Genomic DNA, 21,163 nt, shown 5'->3' on the forward strand with positions numbered 1-21,163 from the left:
TGGAACTGGGGTTATTGAGTCCAGGTCCGCATCTTCCAGAATACGTCTAATGGTATCCAGAGTCTCATCTTGAGGGATGGAAGTGTAGAGAGACTCTACATCTAACGAGACCAAAAGATCACTCTGTACATTGAATTCAATATCCGGGATCACTCGTAGAATGTCCTTTGTATCTTTTAGGTAAGTTGGCATAGTCTGTACCAATGGTCTTAGAAAAAAGTCTACAAAAGCAGAGAGGGGCTCTAAAAGGGAACCTTGACCTGATATTATCGGCCTCCCTGGTGGTGGCCTCTGAGTCTTGTGTACTTTCGGCAAAGTGTAGAAATAAGGCATAGTTGGACTTTTCGTTTGTAAAAACTCTGCCTCATGTGCCGTAATCCAACCCTCACTTAGTGCTTCTTCAACTAGGATCTTGATCTCGTTTCTGAGTCTTTCAGTGGGATCAGAGCTCAAGGGGACATATGAGTTAGTGTTATTCAGTTGGCGAAGACATTCTTCTCGATAGGTAGAAGTGTCCTGCACTACAATTGATCCCCCTTTATCCGCTGGTTTTATAGTGATAAGGGGGTCCTGTGATAGAGATTGTAAGGCTCCTTCTTCTTGATTGGACAAATTCCTGAAAGCATTGGTTGGTGCTTGCCACAATTTCTGTATGTCTTCCTTAACGGCTTTCTCAAAAGTGGCTACTTGAGGTGGTACAGAATGGATCGGAGGTAAGAAATTAGACTTAGGCCTTAGTCCAGTGTTCTTTTCTTTTATTTCTGTGTCAGTAATTTGTTTGTCCTTGAAGAAGTAGTGTAGCCGTAATTTACGAAAAAAGTTGGCCAACTCCACTTGGAGTTTAAAAGGATCCCCTTTGTCAGTAATGACATATCCTAAGCCCTTGTTTAAAACCAATTCTTCCAAATTAGAGAGTGTTTTGGAACTTAGGTTGATCACCAAACTAGGTTGATCATCAGCGGTCACGGTCGAGTGGTCCCTCTCGTCTGACTCCGTGTTCCTGTGTGTGGTCCCGATTGGTCCTCCCATTGTACCTGAGTTTGTGTATTGTTTCTTCTTCTGCCTCGCGTTCTGCGCCGGCCAAACCCTAAAAAAGGAGGAGGGCCATTGAAATTTTGATAGCCCGGGAAAGGTCCAGCTGGGGTTTGCATCGGATATTGGAAGGGCACTGGCGGGCCCCATGGATTAGGTGGCCACCATGGTTGTTGGTATTGTCCTCCAGGATGTTGAAAGCGTGTAGGGCGCCCTTGTCCCCTGCCCGTATTGAAAGGCGGGCCAGCAGTGTCTGAATCACTACCGGAGTCATTGCTGGATCCCGAATAATTAGAGCCATAGAATCTTCCATTTCTCTTGAATTCGGGCGCTTGGTAAGATTCACTGGTATAAGGATATACTACTTCCATTTTGAATTTCTCTAAGTCTTTTTTGAACTTTTCTACTTTGGTGTGCAAAATGGAATCATTAAATTCTTTGTTGTTCTTGTTGCATTCGTCCGATTGTTTCTTGAACAGTGCCGAAGCTATAGTTGTTTTTATCTGTCCTTCAAGGACCTGAATGTCTATTAGGATAGCATCAGCTACCCTCTTGGCGGTACTGATGATAAGGATTAACCAGTCTCTGGTGCAACGCCAGGCTATTAAATACCAGTCCTTGAGGAAGGCTTTGTCTGTCAAGAAAAGTCTTGGCGCATTCCTAACGATTAAACCCGGTGGAGCGCAGCTTGCTCTTAAATATTCTGCCATGATGATTCCATGTACGGCTGTTCGTGAATAGGATTTCTTTAAGGTAAGTACTTTAGCCCAATCGTCTGGCGAAGCCGACGATGGGCCAGGCAAGGATTCTAAAATGCTTGGCATATTATCTAGAATTGACTGAAAGACTGTATCGTCAAACGTAAGCCCGTGGCGTTCCGCCATGCTGTTATAACCGACGGTGGCAGCCAAAGAACAAGGGTGGGGAACCTGACAAAAAAACGACTGAAAGAGAAAGAAAACCTAATTCACAAAAGTATAATTAGAAACTACCTATGAAGTGTAGTTGATGCAGCAAGGACCCGCAGCCGGCAGCTGCTCATAACAAGAAAACTAGAACGGGGTTTGGAGGGTCCAGGGGAAATTATAGACCTGCCCAGGTTATTCTCCCCTAGTATACAGTCTGTAAATACACAAAAACCTGGGTGTCTAATAAGAGACAACTATGTCTCTAAAAAACATATACTGTGTTGAGTTTACCAAATGCATAACTCAATTACAGAAAGTGTTTGAATAAGGTTTTGACAATCCGACGCATGTAACCACCTGCAAAAGTAGGTGAGATCCAAAATCCAGAGTTGGATTACCATCAAAATCTTGTTGGTGGTCTGATTTTTTCTCATCTGGTCATCCACAGGACTGAGCTGGTGTGTCTCCAGTTTAGCGAGACTACTTCCAGAACAGCCTGGTAGGACATGGGTCAAGCCCACAATCGCTCATGTGACCATGCGTAGGATCACCAAATAGAACAATAAGCAGTGCAAAGGTGAAAGTGTAAAAAGGTGAAATTAAAAGAGAATAGAAAAATCACAGTAAGAGAACTTTAATAGCTGTGAGTTCCTTTCCATTTAAAAACCAGAACAGCGCAAAATCACAGTATCAACAAATAACTGTTTAGGGGCCAACATGTTTCAGCCATACAGGGGAACACTCCCTAGGCTTTCGTCAGGGCCTCTGTTCTTATAAACTCTTGCTACTGCTTGTGCAATTCACAATCATAGTGAAAACAAAAACACAGTGACAACTATAAAGGATATGTTTTCTCATTCCTCCTTGTCAGCAGGTATGTAATTTACCTAGAAAGTGCAAGATGGTGTAAGTGCATCGGATATAAAACCATATAATGTAATTAGAAAAATTGAAAAGAGGACCAAATGGTTCCTTACTCACCCATCTCGACAGGGGAGAATACCTCACCTCACCTGGACCAAACTCAGAATAAGGGAGGCCACGCACTAAGAACAAGAAAAGGGAGTTCAAAAATAAAAAACCAGCTAAGAACCTGGGTTTTATTACTTATGTTGTCATCCCTATAGAGACTATGTTCTGTGCTCAATACTCTAGCAGCCAAAAAAGAGCCAGGCTCACCCACATGTAGTAGGACTGCCTAGACTGAATATGTAGTTAACTGTAATAATATGTACAAGGGCTTAACATTTATATATACAACAGAGGTTACACTTACCTCTCCGTCGTTGCCCCAGGCAAAGTCTGAGGTTGGGGGAGGCAACGAGTGGGAGGGGTGAGGTCATTCTTATAGGCACGTTCGACTTAGTGTACACCCATTAGTCTCCACCCATAGGCTCCCGTTAACTGAACGTGTGTCTACTCCATTCAAAAGTACTTAATGTCAGCGCGCCTGGGCATGGCAATATAAATAAACACTGGCATAGCAATATAAATAAACACTTACAATCGCCAGGAAAGGTTTCTTCATTTAGCTCGCGTTCAGTGTTTTTGTATATATTCCGGTATACGCGGCGTTTCAGGAAGTGAGTCGCGTGTTCTCGCGAGATTTAGTTGGAACTACAAGGGGAGGAGATTGTAGTTCAAAGGAGAGGCTCCCGCGACCCTAGGACTTTGGACTCGAAAACCGATGGACAGTGTAGTTCCAAAGTAGGGTCAGAATTACGCGCTGATTAAACGAATATAACTTGCCTCAATAAAAAGAAATATTTTAGATATTGTAAAGCCCATGGAGCCCAATAATTGTACTGTTATAATTATTGAATTTAGTGTTTATAAAATTCATAGTTTACCAAACAATATTAGAAGCGCCACTTATGTGCTTTGTATGTACATGCAAGGGTGTATATTTTAACTGAATGTCTTATAATTCAAAATTATGAATACTAACCACTGTGTATGGTGGGGTCTGATGGAAGACAAATGTAAATTGGAAAGCTTGCCTCCATAGTACTCGGGAGATGTGCTTAGTGGAAAATCGTAGTTGTTTATCCGCATTTGTGTACAACCAGGTACCTTGTGTGTGGAAAAAGGTTGTCTAATGTACTAACTTGTCAACCGACATTATAGCTGAAACAGATCTACTTGTAGGAGCCAGAACATGGATATATTGTAGAAATCATGTTGTTATCCACGGAATATGTTATCATAATGTAGTCCACGGAATTTCATCGTTCAAACCCCGGGAATCCGTGGATAATCGAAAAATCCATTTCTGTTCTCTTGTGAACAAGTATCTAGTAGAGTCTCCAATGTGTGACGGTATAAATGGCTTCTCCAACACTGTCCAAGAGAAATCAATTTCACTATGATTTAACTCTATCCAATGTTTGGTCAGTCTGGAAATGCTCTTTTTACAGCGAAAAGCGCTTTTGTGTTCCAACATTCTCGTCCGTACTTTCCTCGTGGTCATGCCCACGTATTGTTCCTGACATGGGCATGTGAGTAAGTAGATGAGATGGGAACTATTGCAATTGGTAAAGTTCTTGAGAATCCAGGGACGATCTGTGCCTATCTCAATTTGGGAAACTTTCTGAGTTTAGGGACACACTGAGCAGTTGCCACAGGGATGGTGTCCAGCAACTGCTGCAGTGTTCCAGAGTGTGCCTACTGTTCTTCCAGGAGGGTCTCTGGGACGAGTATGTATCAAACGGTCCCTCAAATTAGTGGACCTTTTGAAGGCAAAAAGAGGAAATTGCATTTCCTCATTGCCAAAATTGAGAATTTTCCAATTTTTTCTCACAATGCGTTGGAATTGGTTTGACTTTGTGTTGTAAGTGGTCACTAAAGTCAAACGGTCCAAGGGTGGTTTTCTAACAGGGACCTCCAACAAAGCATCGCGATGGTTGTTTGCTGCTCTTTTCCATGATTGTGCAATCAGTTTTTTTGGATAATGTCGTGCTTGAAGTTGTTTGGACAAGCCCTCAGCATGTTTCTGAAAACTGGTAGACGTTGAGCAGTTTCGCCGAACTCGTAGAAATTGCCCGTAGGGCAGGTTATCCCTAAGTGATTTGGGATGTTGGCTCTCGTAAAGGAGCAACGAGTTTCTGGCTAGAGGTTTCTTGTAAAGTTCGGTTTCGAGACCAGTAGGTGTAACATAGATTGACAGATCAAGGAAGGAAATCCTTTCTTTGCTTTTCTCCAAAGTAAATCTCAAAAAACGATTTTGAGTATTCAGCCACTGATCATCAGTACCGCCAAGAGGGTAGCTGTATCCTAATAGACATTCAGGTCCTTGAAGGACAGATAAAACAACTATAGCTTCGGCACTGTTCAAGAAACAATCGGACGAATGCAACAAGAACAACAAAGAATTTAATGATTCCATTTTGCACACCAAAGTAGAAAAGTTCAAAAAAGACTTAGAGAAATTCAAAATGGAAGTAGTATATCCTTATACCAGTGAATCTTACCAAGCGCCCGAATTCAAGAGAAATGGAAGATTCTATGGCTCTAATTATTCGGGATCCAGCAATGACTCCGGTAGTGATTCAGACACTGCTGGCCCGCCTTTCAATACGGGCAGGGGACAAGGGCGCCCTACACGCTTTCAACATCCTGGAGGACAATACCAACAACCATGGTGGCCACCTAATCCATGGGGCCCGCCAGTGCCCTTCCAATATCCGATGCAAACCCCAGCTGGACCTTTCCCGGGCTATCAAAATTTCAATGGCCCTCCTCCTTTTTTAGGGTTTGGCCGGCGCAGAACGCGAGGCAGAAGAAGAAACAATACACAAACTCAGGTACAATGGGAGGACCAATCGGGACCACACACAGGAACACGGAGTCAGACGAGAGGGACCACTCGACCGTGACCGCTGATGATCAACCTAGTTTGGTGATCAACCTAAGTTCCAAAACACTCTCTAATTTGGAAGAATTGGTTTTAAACAAGGGCTTAGGATATGTCATTACTGACAAAGGGGATCCTTTTAAACTCCAAGTGGAGTTGGCCAACTTTTTTCGTAAATTACGGCTACACTACTTCTTCAAGGACAAACAAATTACTGACACAGAAATAAAAGAAAAGAACACTGGACTAAGGCCTAAGTCAAATTTCTTACCTCCGATCCATTCTGTACCACCTCAAGTAGCCACTTTTGAGAAAGCCGTTAAGGAAGACATACAGAAATTGTGGCAAGCACCAACCAATGCTTTCAGGAATTTGTCCAATCAAGAAGAAGGAGCCTTACAATCTCTATCACAGGACCCCCTTATCACTATAAAACCAGCGGATAAAGGGGGATCAATTGTAGTGCAGGACACTTCTACCTATCGAGAAGAATGTCTTCGCCAACTGAATAACACTAACTCATATGTCCCCTTGAGCTCTGATCCCACTGAAAGACTCAGAAACGAGATCAAGATCCTAGTTGAAGAAGCACTAAGTGAGGGTTGGATTACGGCACATGAGGCAGAGTTTTTACAAACGAAAAGTCCAACTATGCCTTATTTCTACACTTTGCCGAAAGTACACAAGACTCAGAGGCCACCACCAGGGAGGCCGATAATATCAGGTCAAGGTTCCCTTTTAGAGCCCCTCTCTGCTTTTGTAGACTTTTTTCTAAGACCATTGGTACAGACTATGCCAACTTACCTAAAAGATACAAAGGACATTCTACGAGTGATCCCGGATATTGAATTCAATGTACAGAGTGATCTTTTGGTCTCGTTAGATGTAGAGTCTCTCTACACTTCCATCCCTCAAGATGAGACTCTGGATACCATTAGACGTATTCTGGAAGATGCGGACCTGGACTCAATAACCCCAGTTCCATTTATCATGGCTTTAGCCAAAATCGCCATGAAAGACAATTTCTTCCAATTTGAAAGAACTACATATTTACAGGTGTCCGGTACAAGCATGGGGAGCATTTTTGCTCCCAGCCTGGCGAACCTGTACGTCCACGTGTTCGAGCAGGAAAGCGTTCTGACTCCAAACAACCCTTACAGACCACACATCCACTGGTGGAAGCGTTATATTGATGACATACTCATCATCTGGCGAGGGGATGATGAGTCGATCATATCGTTCCACCAGTGGCTGAATACTCAAAATCGTTTTTTGAGATTTACTTTGGAGAAAAGCAAAGAAAGGATTTCCTTCCTTGATCTGTCAATCTATGTTACACCTACTGGTCTCGAAACCGAACTTTACAAGAAACCTCTAGCCAGAAACTCGTTGCTCCTTTACGAGAGCCAACATCCCAAATCACTTAGGGATAACCTGCCCTACGGGCAATTTCTACGAGTTCGGCGAAACTGCTCAACGTCTACCAGTTTTCAGAAACATGCTGAGGGCTTGTCCAAACAACTTCAAGCACGACATTATCCAAAAAAACTGATTGCACAATCATGGAAAAGAGCAGCAAACAACCATCGCGATGCTTTGTTGGAGGTCCCTGTTAGAAAACCACCCTTGGACCGTTTGACTTTAGTGACCACTTACAACACAAAGTCAAACCAATTCCAACGCATTGTGAGAAAAAATTGGAAAATTCTCAATTTTGGCAATGAGGAAATGCAATTTCCTCTTTTTGCCTTCAAAAGGTCCACTAATTTGAGGGACCGTTTGATACATACCCGTCCCAGAGACCCTCCTGGAAGAACAGTAGGCACACTCTGGAACACTGCAGCAGTTGCTGGACACCATCCCTGTGGCAACTGCTCAGTGTGTCCCCAAACTCAGAAAGTTTCCCAAATTGAGATAGGCACAGATCGTCCCTGGATTCTCAAGAACTTTACCAATTGCAATAGTTCCCATCTCATCTACTTACTCACATGCCCATGTCAGGAACAATACGTGGGCATGACCACGAGGAAAGTACGGACGAGAATGTTGGAACACAAAAGCGCTTTTCGCTGTAAAAAGAGCATTTCCAGACTGACCAAACATTGGATAGAGTTAAATCATAGTGAAATTGATTTCTCTTGGACAGTGTTGGAGAAGCCATTTATACCGTCACACATTGGAGACTCTACTAGATACTTGTTCACAAGAGAACAGAAATGGATTTTTCGATTATCCACGGATTCCCGGGGTTTGAACGATGAAATTCCGTGGACTACATTATGATAACATATTCCGTGGATAACAACATGATTTCTACAATATATCCATGTTCTGGCTCCTACAAGTAGATCTGTTTCAGCTATAATGTCGGTTGACAAGTTAGTACATTAGACAACCTTTTTCCACACACAAGGTACCTGGTTGTACACAAATGCGGATAAACAACTACGATTTTCCACTAAGCACATCTCCCGAGTACTATGGAGGCAAGCTTTCCAATTTACATTTGTCTTCCATCAGACCCCACCATACACAGTGGTTAGTATTCATAATTTTGAATTATAAGACATTCAGTTAAAATATACACCCTTGCATGTACATACAAAGCACATAAGTGGCGCTTCTAATATTGTTTGGTAAACTATGAATTTTATAAACACTAAATTCAATAATTATAACAGTACAATTATTGGGCCCCATGGGCTTTACAATATCTAAAATATTTCTTTTTATTGAGGCAAGTTATATTCGTTTAATCAGCGCGTAATTCTGACCCTACTTTGGAACTACACTGTCCATCGGTTTTCGAGTCCAAAGTCCTAGGGTCGCGGGAGCCTCTCCTTTGAACTACAATCTCCTCCCCTTGTAGTTCCAACTAAATCTCGCGAGAACACGCGACTCACTTCCTGAAACGCCGCGTATACCGGAATATATACAAAAACACTGAACGCGAGCTAAATGAAGAAACCTTTCCTGGCGATTGTAAGTGTTTATTTATATTGCTATGCCAGTGTTTATTTATATTGCCATGCCCAGGCGCGCTGACATTAAGTACTTTTGAATGGAGTAGACACACGTTCAGTTAACGGGAGCCTATGGGTGGAGACTAATGGGTGTACACTAAGTCGAACGTGCCTATAAGAATGACCTCACCCCTCCCACTCGTTGCCTCCCCCAACCTCAGACTTTGCCTGGGGCAACGACGGAGAGGTAAGTGTAACCTCTGTTGTATATATAAATGTTAAGCCCTTGTACATATTATTACAGTTAACTACATATTCAGTCTAGGCAGTCCTACTACATGTGGGTGAGCCTGGCTCTTTTTTGGCTGCTAGAGTATTGAGCACAGAACATAGTCTCTATAGGGATGACAACATAAGTAATAAAACCCAGGTTCTTAGCTGGTTTTTTATTTTTGAACTCCCTTTTCTTGTTCTTAGTGCGTGGCCTCCCTTATTCTGAGTTTGGTCCAGGTGAGGTGAGGTATTCTCCCCTGTCGAGATGGGTGAGTAAGGAACCATTTGGTCCTCTTTTCAATTTTTCTAATTACATTATATGGTTTTATATCCGATGCACTTACACCATCTTGCACTTTCTAGGTAAATTACATACCTGCTGACAAGGAGGAATGAGAAAACATATCCTTTATAGTTGTCACTGTGTTTTTGTTTTCACTATGATTGTGAATTGCACAAGCAGTAGCAAGAGTTTATAAGAACAGAGGCCCTGACGAAAGCCTAGGGAGTGTTCCCCTGTATGGCTGAAACATGTTGGCCCCTAAACAGTTATTTGTTGATACTGTGATTTTGCGCTGTTCTGGTTTTTAAATGGAAAGGAACTCACAGCTATTAAAGTTCTCTTACTGTGATTTTTCTATTCTCTTTTAATTTCACCTTTTTACACTTTCACCTTTGCACTGCTTATTGTTCTATTTGGTGATCCTACGCATGGTCACATGAGCGATTGTGGGCTTGACCCATGTCCTACCAGGCTGTTCTGGAAGTAGTCTCGCTAAACTGGAGACACACCAGCTCAGTCCTGTGGATGACCAGATGAGAAAAAATCAGACCACCAACAAGATTTTGATGGTAATCCAACTCTGGATTTTGGATCTCACCTACTTTTGCAGGTGGTTACATGCGTCGGATTGTCAAAACCTTATTCAAACACTTTCTGTAATTGAGTTATGCATTTGGTAAACTCAACACAGTATATGTTTTTTAGAGACATAGTTGTCTCTTATTAGACACCCAGGTTTTTGTGTATTTACAGACTGTATCCTAGGGGAGAATAACCTGGGCAGGTCTATAATTTCCCCTGGACCCTCCAAACCCCGTTCTAGTTTTCTTAATTGTTCTATGTTACATGTTTTATGTGTTGCCATAGTCATATGTCTGAGTTTTGTATAGGGAACGAGTTATTTAGTTGATTTGTCTACAGGCCCTCACCCATTGAATGTTTTGTTGAGTCCAATTGGCTGTTTAATGAGTTGTTGCGTGTGTTGTTAATAAGAGATTAACATTTGAATGAAAGAGAAATGTGTTCCCTTTTCATGAAAGTGACTAAAAAAGAATTTTTGATAAAAATGGATTCGGGTGACATTGAGTAAATTCCTTGTACCCTTTGAATTGGTTTTCTAAAAAGATATCAGTACTGGCAACCCTGTTGTTGTTTTTTTGATATTCGGCTCAGCCTTACTGATTAGAGCCAAACCCTTTGTTAGACATCTTTTAAATATAGAGCATCATAGCGCACAATACAAAAAGTGGTGCGGGCGCTCAAATACAAAAAAGCAGCCGCCATTGTTTGTCCCCATAGTCAATAATCAAAATAGTGCTCACCCACATATAACGCAGTCCATGTAGCAATGGAAGTAAAAGGTCCAGTCGATATGGGAAGTAACAAATGCAAACAACGCGGTACCAAGGAGGGACTAACAAGCCTACTTATGAATCAGAGGCCAGCATTTATGATTGACAAGGCCACAAGTCAATGACAAATATATGCAGAGAGTGGGAGGGGCTTCCAGTGCATACTCCAATACAATATGCCTCGCAGAGCAAGCAGCGCGTGTGCGCTGCCCCTAGGCTTGACCTAAAAAAGCAAGAGGACGAGCGAGGTGGCAGTAGTAGGCTGGTTTGTTATTCGTTGACTTGATGTTTTGCAGTAAAACATTACTTAAGCAGCCTTTATCTGAACTTTTCACCTTCTCCCTATTTATTCATGTGATGGTTAGAGGTCTAGCCTCCTTCCCCTGCTATGCAAACATCCCAGGGTTCAAGTAGGTAAGCCTATGCTGTTTAAGATATATATGGAGTAGTTGGGAGATGTGGTCACTGGTGTCAGCATTTCTATCTACCAGCATACCCTAATATCCAAATCTGTCCTCTTGGATCACCCTCAGGATGTTCGTCATCTGCAGTCCTGTGGTGAGGCAATCAAGGACTGAATGTCTTCTCGCTTTTTGATGTCCAATCCATAAAAAAAGGAATTTATTTGCTTACAAATTTACCATGCCATTATCTGTTCAAACATGGCTTTAATGCACTTCTAGGTATTAGTCCAACCCTTGCTTGATGGTGATGCTTCCAGATTTTACTTTGGATTGCTTATCATTAGACATATTGATAAGATCTTAAAATCATGTTTCTATTAACTCTCCTTCCTGAGCCAAATAAAACTCTTCGTAGCCCTCTGATTTCAGAACCACATGTTCTTTCAGGGAAACATCACTTAAAACACAACTTTTACCACGCAGTGCCTTTACGACGCAACTTTTACAACGCAAACCATTACAACGCATTGCGCTGGGGGGCGCTCTAGGATAGAGAATATATTTAATTTACTATCCAACACCTTCCCTACTATCCACGGGGACTGGAGTTGGAATAGTAAATTAAATAATTCACTATCCAGTGCCCCAAAGCACTATGCGTTGTAATGGTATGCGTTGTAAAACTCGCGTTGTAAAAGCATGCGATGTAAAAGCATGCGCTGTAATGTCGTACATCCGTTCTTTCATTATGGGATGGACAGAATTCTACTTTGGTTAGTTTACCTCCTGTCGCACTTTCTCTGTTTTAATCTGTTTTTCCCACTGTGGCTCAATTGAGTCAATGGGAGGAAGAGATTTAACTGCTGGGAGAAAAGAAGAGGTCCTGGCTCCTGGGACTCTAATGCTTAGGTTTCTTGAAAAGAAAAATAATACGAGCACGTCTAATCGTTTCTAGGAAGCGTGGCCGGTAACAAACCTAACCCATGCCTTTGCGTCGCTTCTAGGTAATACGGTGCAGAGGGCTACATCTCCTGTGCTCTAGGAACACTGGAATTAACAGTTTTGTATTCGTAGATTAGGCAATCGAACTGTCTTGTGTTCCAGTGACCCCAGTGCTGCCCCATATCTCGGTCACATCAGTTGCGGTATACATCAGGGCCACTGTGCTGCTTGTCTTATGGGAGGAGGATGTACTTCTGAGGTCATAAGGAATCTGTTCTCCACTTTCTTCTGCAATGTTGCATCTAACTTGATAGCCTATACATATATGTTCATTTAGTAGCCTTTCCTCGTTTACATATCAAAATTTCTGATTTTAGTCAAACAATCAGGATTTATAAAGCGCGGCTAATAACCCAACAGGGTATCCAGGAGCTTCGAGGCCTCAGAGACTTATTCGTACAGCCAGGTCTTGAGGGCCATTCGAAATTACAAATTTAGTAATACAGAGACATTATGTGAAGACTTTCAATGGCTTACCCTAGTAGGTGTAGTGGTAATATCTGTGAGGTTACAGACTAGGAAAGTGTATGTTACTACTTTGTCCGGTCTCACAATCAACAACCAATTTGAGCATTTTATAGACAAGGCTTTGCCTTTTAACTGCATTGTATTGTCCTTAGACAAAAAGATTCCTTTTAGGTGATTCTGTTCATACAGGACCCACCTTTTATTTGCGAATTCATTGTCAATTTCTTCAAGTGACTTTCCTTTAGTTTCAGGAATATATAAATAAATGAATACAACTGCAAACATTGCCATCAGACCATAGAGAAGAAACGTCCACGACAAACCTATGGAATCTGCAGGAAAAACAAAAGTAAAATAAATTAAATGTTTTTTTAAATGTTATCACAACAAAATGAACACATTCAGAATGACGGCTAAGAATTATTTTCTATGCAATGTATAGTCCAGAGGCCCGCACCTTTGACTTTGTTGCCCTGCCCTCTAGTAACAGAATACAATTAGAAAATATTTATTCAAGTTAATCTACTTCTCGATCAGCTGGATGTACTTTCAGTAGGGTTTATCGTAAGTTAATAAAGCAGTTTAGGTGGTTACAGGTACCCTTATTTTAGATGAGAATATTAAGGATGGAAATGGATGGAAATAGAAGAAAGTATCGAAGGAAAAAGTAACAATTTCGTAGAGTTGGCACCAACCTGTCTGTTTGGTGTTATGGGATTCTGCACGTCAAGCATGTGGGTTTTTATGGCTCTCTAAAATTCCAGTAGAGAAGGGATATCTCTACTTTGGCTGGATAGTGTACTCAAATGCAATTCTAGAATCTGAACCACGATGACACGCCAGGTGGCTTTCTGACCGTGGAGAGGGTAAGGTAGACCAGTGGTGGTATAGAGGCATGAATGGGTTGTGAACAAAATTGTATACAAAGGAAAGAATAGGAGGGGTGTATTAAGGATGGCTAGAAAGATCATGGTCAGAGACTTGAGTTGTGCTCTACAATTTGAAGAAGAGTCAACTAGTTCTCTGTGTACTGTGGCGGGTAAGTGCCAGGGTAAGCTGCATAGTACATGAGTGAAAAAGTTGATGATTTTATCAAGGGAGCAAACCTTCATTGAGGGAGTGCTACCAGCAGGGTGTTACAGTAGTCTAGCTTGGTCAATACAGCATATTGATAAGGAATCTGGTGGTCTGGAAGGGCACATGACTGAAGATTTCCCTTTTTGGATATTGTCATTGATAGGGGTAAATGTTTTCTGATGCTAAAGACAACAGCTTGGTTCAGGGTTTGTTTGACATTGTCATTTTTCACTAACTTAGCATGAGCACATTGCAGCTTGCCTGCTGCTTTGCACACGTTACTACACATCTTTATTTTTTCCAATAATTTCAAAGATTGCTTTCACTCATCGCGGTGTTCACTCTCGGTATGTTCCTGGGATTTTGATTGAACATTATGTTCAAGGTCGAACAACAATGCTCCTTGTTATTTTGTACTGGCTAGCCCTTAGCCCTTAGACAAAACATACCGATGCAGCTGTTGTTTGGACAGCGTACTTGGGTTCTTAGTTGGGTGCACGAATAGGTGATACACACTTGGAGAGAGACCTTTCCAGGGAGAAGAGCACCGATGATGTAGATCTACCATCTATAGCCTAAGGTATGGGGTCTGCTGAGAAAGCCCAGAGATCTTCTATTATATAAGAATACTTATTCTTAGCAAGGGGAGAGAGGTTAGACACTATAGGCCTTTCTCCATTGTTCTTCTTTGATGACATCTCCCTTCATGATTTATGGACTGACTGCTAAGCTGACAATATTTGTACTATGCATTTTCCTGCTTGTTGTGGCACATATACTGCATGTTAAAGGCACGTTAGTTAAAATAAATATTTTAAACTGTTTCGTGTCTCTATCAGATCTTATTGTGGAAAAGTACAAGAGAGTGAGCGAAAGGGTGTGTCTTGTTACCGTGATTCCTGAGAGATCTGGGAATGTTGTGTTCCGGGGTGTCTAATCATTTGTTTATCTGTGAGTGAGTAGGAGAGCAAGTGTGACACTGTTGCTAGTCAGTCCTGGTTCATGGGTACTGAGGGTTTAGCAAGACTCAGTCCCTATACACCAAGGTTCAATTTACTGCGCATAGTTCTGTATTTGTGCAGAATCCATGCAACAGGTTCAGATAGAAGGTATCAGGTTTTCTGGGAAAGAGTCATGGAGGAAACACAAAGCATTAGGGAGCAAACTGCCACCTTGTGTAAATTACCATGAGATGGCCAGAGATTCTCCAATAGGGGACAGGATAAGAATATAAAAAGAAAAATCGACCTCGGCATCAAAAGCATAGAAATGATATATAAACACAAAGGAAGAGATGCCACTACATGGTACAAAGAGGTGGTGTGATGAGAGAATATTGGGAGAACCTAGCATGGATTCCTTGTGGACACTGAAAGGCAGGAAGTTCGACAGTGAAAAAGAGGTCTACGATTAGACAAATAAAGAATAGTTGGCAAAACAGAAACTGATCCAGTCAAGTACCCATGCTGAACCTATTTCCCATGATTGATGCCAAGTGAGGTGGCAGGCACTAGAAGAGTAGTGGCAGCAAGAATGCCAACATTCAACTCAGTGGAAAATGACTAAAATTATGCCATAGACTAAACACATATCTCAATTACAAGCCAATCCACCCAGAGTAGATGATGAGTCGAGTCCACAACCATGACATTGATTTTAGAACATGGAAACACCTGGACTAGACTACTCATCAGTACAACTATTTGCCCTCAATACGTCAGCTAATATCCTTCTCCTGGTGTACTGGAGCTACATTCTTAATCAAGATGCCAAAGAATGCCAAAGAGAAAGGGAGCAGAAGTAAATTACATTGACATGCAAGCTTTGCAACAGCGGTTGGATAATATTTTTACTACAAGCATGGAGACTAGATCGGATTGTAGCAGGTAATAGCCATACTAAATCCTTATCAGAAATACCACAAATGTTTTACTGTCCTAAACTGAGTGAGATCTGATGGAGCTAATAGTGGGCTTCATAAAATATCATACCACAGAACAATAAACTTTGCTAAATAGATTGCCATTGAATGTAGTCAGTAGCACCATTGATCCTGGTTATCTTCCACGAGTGCTCCCTTTCTGTAAGCAGCCCTTTATCTTTTGTTCTTATGATGTCACATTTGCTGTGCATTCAGAGACAGATGTCAAATGTCAGGCTCTGCCTTCTCAGGAAGCTTTTCATTTACTTTTCTTTCTCTGACTTCAAAGTGAGTGGATTCATTTGGCAATCCAAATTCCACTCTACTCAATGCCCAAACATGCTACCTATGCCCCCACTCTATGACATTACACTCTATGACACAACACTTCATTCTGCAGTACTGAAAACCACGCTGTGCCACTTTACTTTACTCTGCGCCACTCTACGATACTACACTCTACTTCGCTCCACACCAAGAGACTCAACTCCACTCTATGCCATTCCAAGCCACTTCACTCTAGGCTACTCTACACAACTCAACGGCACTCCACTCTACAACACTCCACTCCACTCAATACTGCTGTACTCTACTCCAATATATACCACAACACTCTACCCCCTCCACATTATACCACTCCACTATACGATACAACACGCTATGACAACACTCTACAAAACCACACTCCACTTTATGGGACTCTACTCCACTCTATACCAGTCTACTCCACTCTATGCCACTTCCCTCTAGGCCACTCTGATCCACTCTGCTCCACCCTACAACACTTTAAACCACTCTACTTCATGCCACTCCACTCCATGACACTCTATGCTACTCTACTCTACTCCATTCTACTCCACTGTTGTCCATTTTACTCTAAAACACTCTACTCCACTCCACGACACTGTACTCCACGGCACTTTACCTCACTCTACTACACTCTATGCTATGCCACTCCACTCTATGACACTTTACTACAATCTCTCTATGCCACTCCACTCTACTCCTCTCTACAGCACTTCACTCCGTTCTATAGCATCCCATTCTACGACCCTTCACTCACCTCTGTACTGCGTCACTCTACGTCACTCAGCTCCATACTCTACTCCATTCAATGCCACTCCAATCTACACAACAACACTCTACGCCCCTCCACTCAATGACACACTACAGCATGACAATCCACTCTATGGCACTCTCCTACACTCTATCCCACTCCACTCTACGTCACTCACACTACGATATTTCGCTCTATGATGCTCTAATCCTCTCCTCTCCACTCCATGACACTCTACTCCTCTCTATGTCACTCTATGACACTTCACTTTAGGCCACTCTTCTCTACCACATTACACTCTCTGAGACTCTACCCATCTCCATGCCACTCCAAACGTACCCCACTCCACTCTATGGCATTCCACTCCATTGTAGCACATTCTACTCTATGACACAATATTCCACTCCACTCTGACACTCTATGGCACTTTACTGCACTCTACTTCACTCTATGCTATGCCACTCCACTCTATGACACTTTACTACAATCAATGATATGCCACTTCACTCTACTCCTCTCTACCGCACTCCACTCTACGGCAGCACTCCACTCTACAACACTTTACTCCACTCTGTGCTACGCCACTCTACAACAAAATCAATCAATCAATCAAGTAATTTGTAAAGCACACTACATACCCGTGAGGGTTTCAAGGCGCTGAGTTAGGGGTGCTGCTGCTATTGGTCGAAGAGCCAGGTCTTGAGTTGTCTCCTGAAGGTCAGCAGGTCTTCGGTTTGTCATAGGTAGAGGGGGAGGTTGTTCCAGGTCCTGGCGGCGCGATGGGAGAAGGATCTGCCTCCGGAAGTAGTTCTACAGATGCGCGGAACCGTGGCCAGGGCGTGGTCCGATAGGCTGGTCCGGTCTTGTGGAGTGCCTTGTGTGCGTGGATCAGGAGCTTCAAGGAGATTCTCCTATCGACGGGGAGCCAGTGCAGGTTTCTCAGGTGGGGGGTGATGTGGTTTCGGCGCGGGACATTGAGGATCAGGCGTGCAGAGGCGTTATGGATTCTCTGCAGTCTGTTGATGAGCTTGGGTGAGGCTCCGGCGTAGAGGGCGTTTCCGTAGTCGGGTCTGCTGCTGACTAGGGTCTGGGTGACTGTTTTCCTTGTGTTTGTCGGGATCCATCTGTAGATCTTGCGGAGCATGCGGAGGGTGTTGAAGCATATGGTGGAGACTGCATTGACTTGTTTGGTCATGGTGAGTTTCGAGTCAAGGATGACTCCCAGGTTGCGTGCGTGGGTGGTCGGGCCGGGTGGGGTCCCCAGAGACGTGGGCCACCATGAGTCGTCCCATGCTGAGGGGTTGGACCCGAGGATGAGGATCTCCGTCTTGTCCTTGTTCAGTTTAAGGTGGTTATCCTCCATCCAGTCTGCGACAGCCTTCATTCCCTGGTGGAGGTTGGATTTGGCCGTGAGAGGGTCCTTGGTGACAGAAAGGATCAGCTGAGTGTCGTCGGCCTAGGAGATTACGTTGAGGTCGTGTTGTCGGGCGATGCGTGCTAGTGGTGCCATGTAGATGTTGAACAGCATCGGGCTGAGGGAAGATCGTTGAGGGACGCCGCAGATGATCTCGGAGACATTGGACCTGAACGGGGGGAGGCAGACTCTCTGAGTTCTGCTGGAGAGGAAGGAGGTGGTCCAGTCCAAGGCTTTCTCCCGGATCCCTGCATCTTGGAGTCGCGTACGTAGTGTGTGGTGGCAGACGGTGTCGAAGGCGGCGGAGAGATCCAGGAGGATGAGGGCCGCCGTCTTGCCGTTGTCTAAAAGGATCCTGATGTCGTTTGTGCGGCGATGAGGGCGGTCTCGGTGCTGTGGTTGCTGCGGAATTCTGATTGGGATGGGTCCAGGATGCTGTCGTCTTCGAGGTGACGGGTCAGCTGGGTGTTAACTATCTTCTCGATGACCTTTGCTGGGAACGGAAGCAGGGAGATGGGTCGGAAGTTCTTGAGGGCGCTCGGATCCGCCTTGGGTTTCTTGAGTGGGGCATTGATCTCTGCGTGCTTCCAGTTCTCAGGGAAGGTGGCGGTCTCGAAGGAGAGGTTGATGATTTTGTGCAGGTGGGGGGGGGAATTGCTGGCTTTGTTGAAGATGTGGTGCGGGAGAGGGTCGGACGGGGATCCGGAGTTGATTGTTCCCATGGTCTTGATTGTGTCCTCGATGCGCACGTTGGCCCAGGTTGTCAGGGTGTCGTGGGCGGTGGGGTGCGGTGTGTCCGGTGCAGCGAGGTCTGCATGGGTCATCCGGGGTTTGAAACTGTCATGGATGTCGGTGATTTTCTGGTGAAAGAAGGTGGCGAGGGAGTCGCACAGGGCTTGCGATGGTGGGATGACATTGGCACTGGAGCTGGGGTTGGAGAGTTCCTTCACGATGGTGAAGAGCTCCTTGCTGTTGTGTGCGTTGTTGTCGAGGCGGTCTGTGAAGGAGGTCCTTTTGGCGGTCCTGATGAGGTGGTGGTGGTTGCGGATGGCGTCTTTGTGGGCAGCGCGGCTGTCTGGCATCTTGTCACTGTGCCATATGTTCTCCAGTTTCCGGCAGGTACATTTTGAGTCGAGGAGTTACGGGGTGAACCAGCCGACTCTTTTGCTGGTGTCTCTGCTGGTGGGTTTTTTCAGCAAGGCTATGGTGTTGGTGCAGTCGTTCATCCAGTGTTCGAGGGTGAGTGCACCCTTATCGGGGTTGGTGGGGTTAGTCGGAAGGTTGAGTGCGAGGCTTGTCTGCCGTTGTTCTTGGGTGACTTTGCCCCAGCAGCGGCGGGGGGTCTGTAGTGTGCGGTGGTGTGTGAGGCGTTTTCGGAAGGAGAAGTGGATGCAGTGGTTGTCTGTCCAGGTGAGTTCGGAGGCGTGGCTGAAGGTGACGTGGGGGCTTGAGGAGAAGATGGCATCTAGCGTGTGGCCGGCGATGTGGGTTGGCGTCGTGATGAGCTGTTTCAGTCCGAGGTTGGCGAGGTTGGTGGGGTTGTTGTCGTTGTTGTTCTCCAGGTGATAGTTCAGGTCTCCGGGGAGGATGTAGTCGATGTAGGTCAGCGCGTGCGTGCAGATGAGGTCGGCGATGGAGTCGCAGAATTGCGGCCGGGGTCCTGGCGGTCTGTAGACGAGGGTGCCTCTTAGGGTGCTCTTGGGGTTGTGTGGATCTGGAAGTGCGTGTGTTCAGCGGTGCTGAGGGTGTCGTTGGTGTTTGTTGAGACCTGATGGTGTTTCTGTGAACAATGGCAATTCCTCCTCCAGCCCTGTTGGTGCGGTCTCTGCGGGTGATCTTGTACCCTTCTGGGATGGCTATGGCGATGTCTGGCGAGGAGGCTTTGTTCATCCAGGTCTCGATCAGGAAGGCGACGTCCGGTGATGCGGTGTCGAGTAGGTCTCAGAGTTCGACGGCGTGTTTGTGTGCGGAACGGGTGTTGATCAGGCTGCATCTAAGCTGGTTGGGTATCGTCGTGGCAGGAGTCTTGGCGCTTTCGCAGCAGTAGAAACTGCAGTTCCTGGCAGGTGAAGGGACCGTGGGTGCGCTTCTGGGGGGCCTTGCAGCAGGTGTGGGTCCTTCCTGGGTTGAGAGCGATGAGGTTGTTGGCGTCGTAGCGGAGGCGGCGGTCCTCGTGGCTACTGTGGGGGCCAGGGGTTCTGGCGCTGGGCGCGGTCCAGGCGCAGACAGGCTTGCCTTAGGGGCGCCCGCTGCGCGCGGTCGCGCAGCATCATCCATATATGGGGAGGTGGGGAGGGAAGAGCAGCTGGGAGGCGTGAGGCAAGGGACGGGTGGATCGAATGGGCGCAGAGGGGGCGGGCCGCAGGGGAGGCAGCAACGGGAATCGGGAAAGGATACCGGCGCGGGGCACGGACTCGAGCAGGGGGCACAGAAGTACAAAAAAGCACAAAATCAGAGGGGCACAGAGGTACAGAAGTCAGTGGTACAGAATATAAGGGGGCACAGAGGGGCACGGAAATCAAGGCGGCGAGCGGGGACAGGGGGCACAGAAGAGGAGCGGGCTGACAGGCAACACAAGCAACAGGCACAGCGGAAACGAACCTCTGGCCACCACTGGCCACCAGGGATGAGGCGCAGGTGGAAGCCTGCGGGTGGTGGAGGGCCTCAATATTAACGGCGGCAGCAGAGACAGCGGGGGTGCAGGCGGAACTGCAGCAGGGTGGGAGCGACCTACCAGAAGGTCAAGGGTCGCTCTCCTCACCGCCATATATGGGGAGGTGGAGGGGGAGGAGCAGCTGGGAGGCAGGAGGCGAGGGACGGGTGGAGCAAATGGGCGCGGAGGGGTCAGGCCGCAGGGGAGGCTGTGGCAGGGACGGGGAAAAGGATACCGGCGCAGTGCACGGACTCGAGCAGGGGGCACAGAAGTACAGAAAAGCACAAAATCAGAGGGGCACAGAGGCACAGAAGTCAGTGGTACAGAATATAAGGGGGCACAGAGGTTGGCGAGGGGTCCAGAAATCAGACGGGGGCACGAAAGCAAGGAGGCGAGCGGGGGGCAGGGGGGTACAGAAGAGGAGTGGGCAGACAGGCTACACAAGCAACAGGCACAGCGGAAACGAACCTTAGGCCACCACTGGCCACCAGGGATGAGGCGCA

The 21,163-nt window shown here is 45.3% G+C and overlaps 1 protein-coding gene across 3 annotated transcripts in view; it reads right to left on the reverse strand.

The window, feature by feature from the left end:
• LOC144768306 (solute carrier family 2, facilitated glucose transporter member 10-like) overlaps window positions 1-21,163 on the reverse strand; it is a 216,563-nt gene that overhangs the window by 14,599 nt on the left and 180,801 nt on the right. For 2 of the 3 annotated variants that reach the window (XM_078651878.1, XM_078651879.1), the window contains exon 5: window positions 12,735-12,870. In XM_078651878.1, coding sequence (XP_078508004.1) covers window positions 12,735-12,870 — 136 coding nt within the window. Of the gene's footprint in view, window positions 1-2,182; window positions 2,828-2,921; window positions 2,987-12,734; window positions 12,871-21,163 lie in introns of those variants that run through there. The other variant, XM_078651880.1, reaches the window with a different exon arrangement.

Source organism: Lissotriton helveticus, chromosome 7 (genome assembly GCF_964261635.1).
Source record: "Lissotriton helveticus chromosome 7, aLisHel1.1, whole genome shotgun sequence".
NCBI lineage: Eukaryota > Metazoa > Chordata > Amphibia > Caudata > Salamandridae > Lissotriton > Lissotriton helveticus.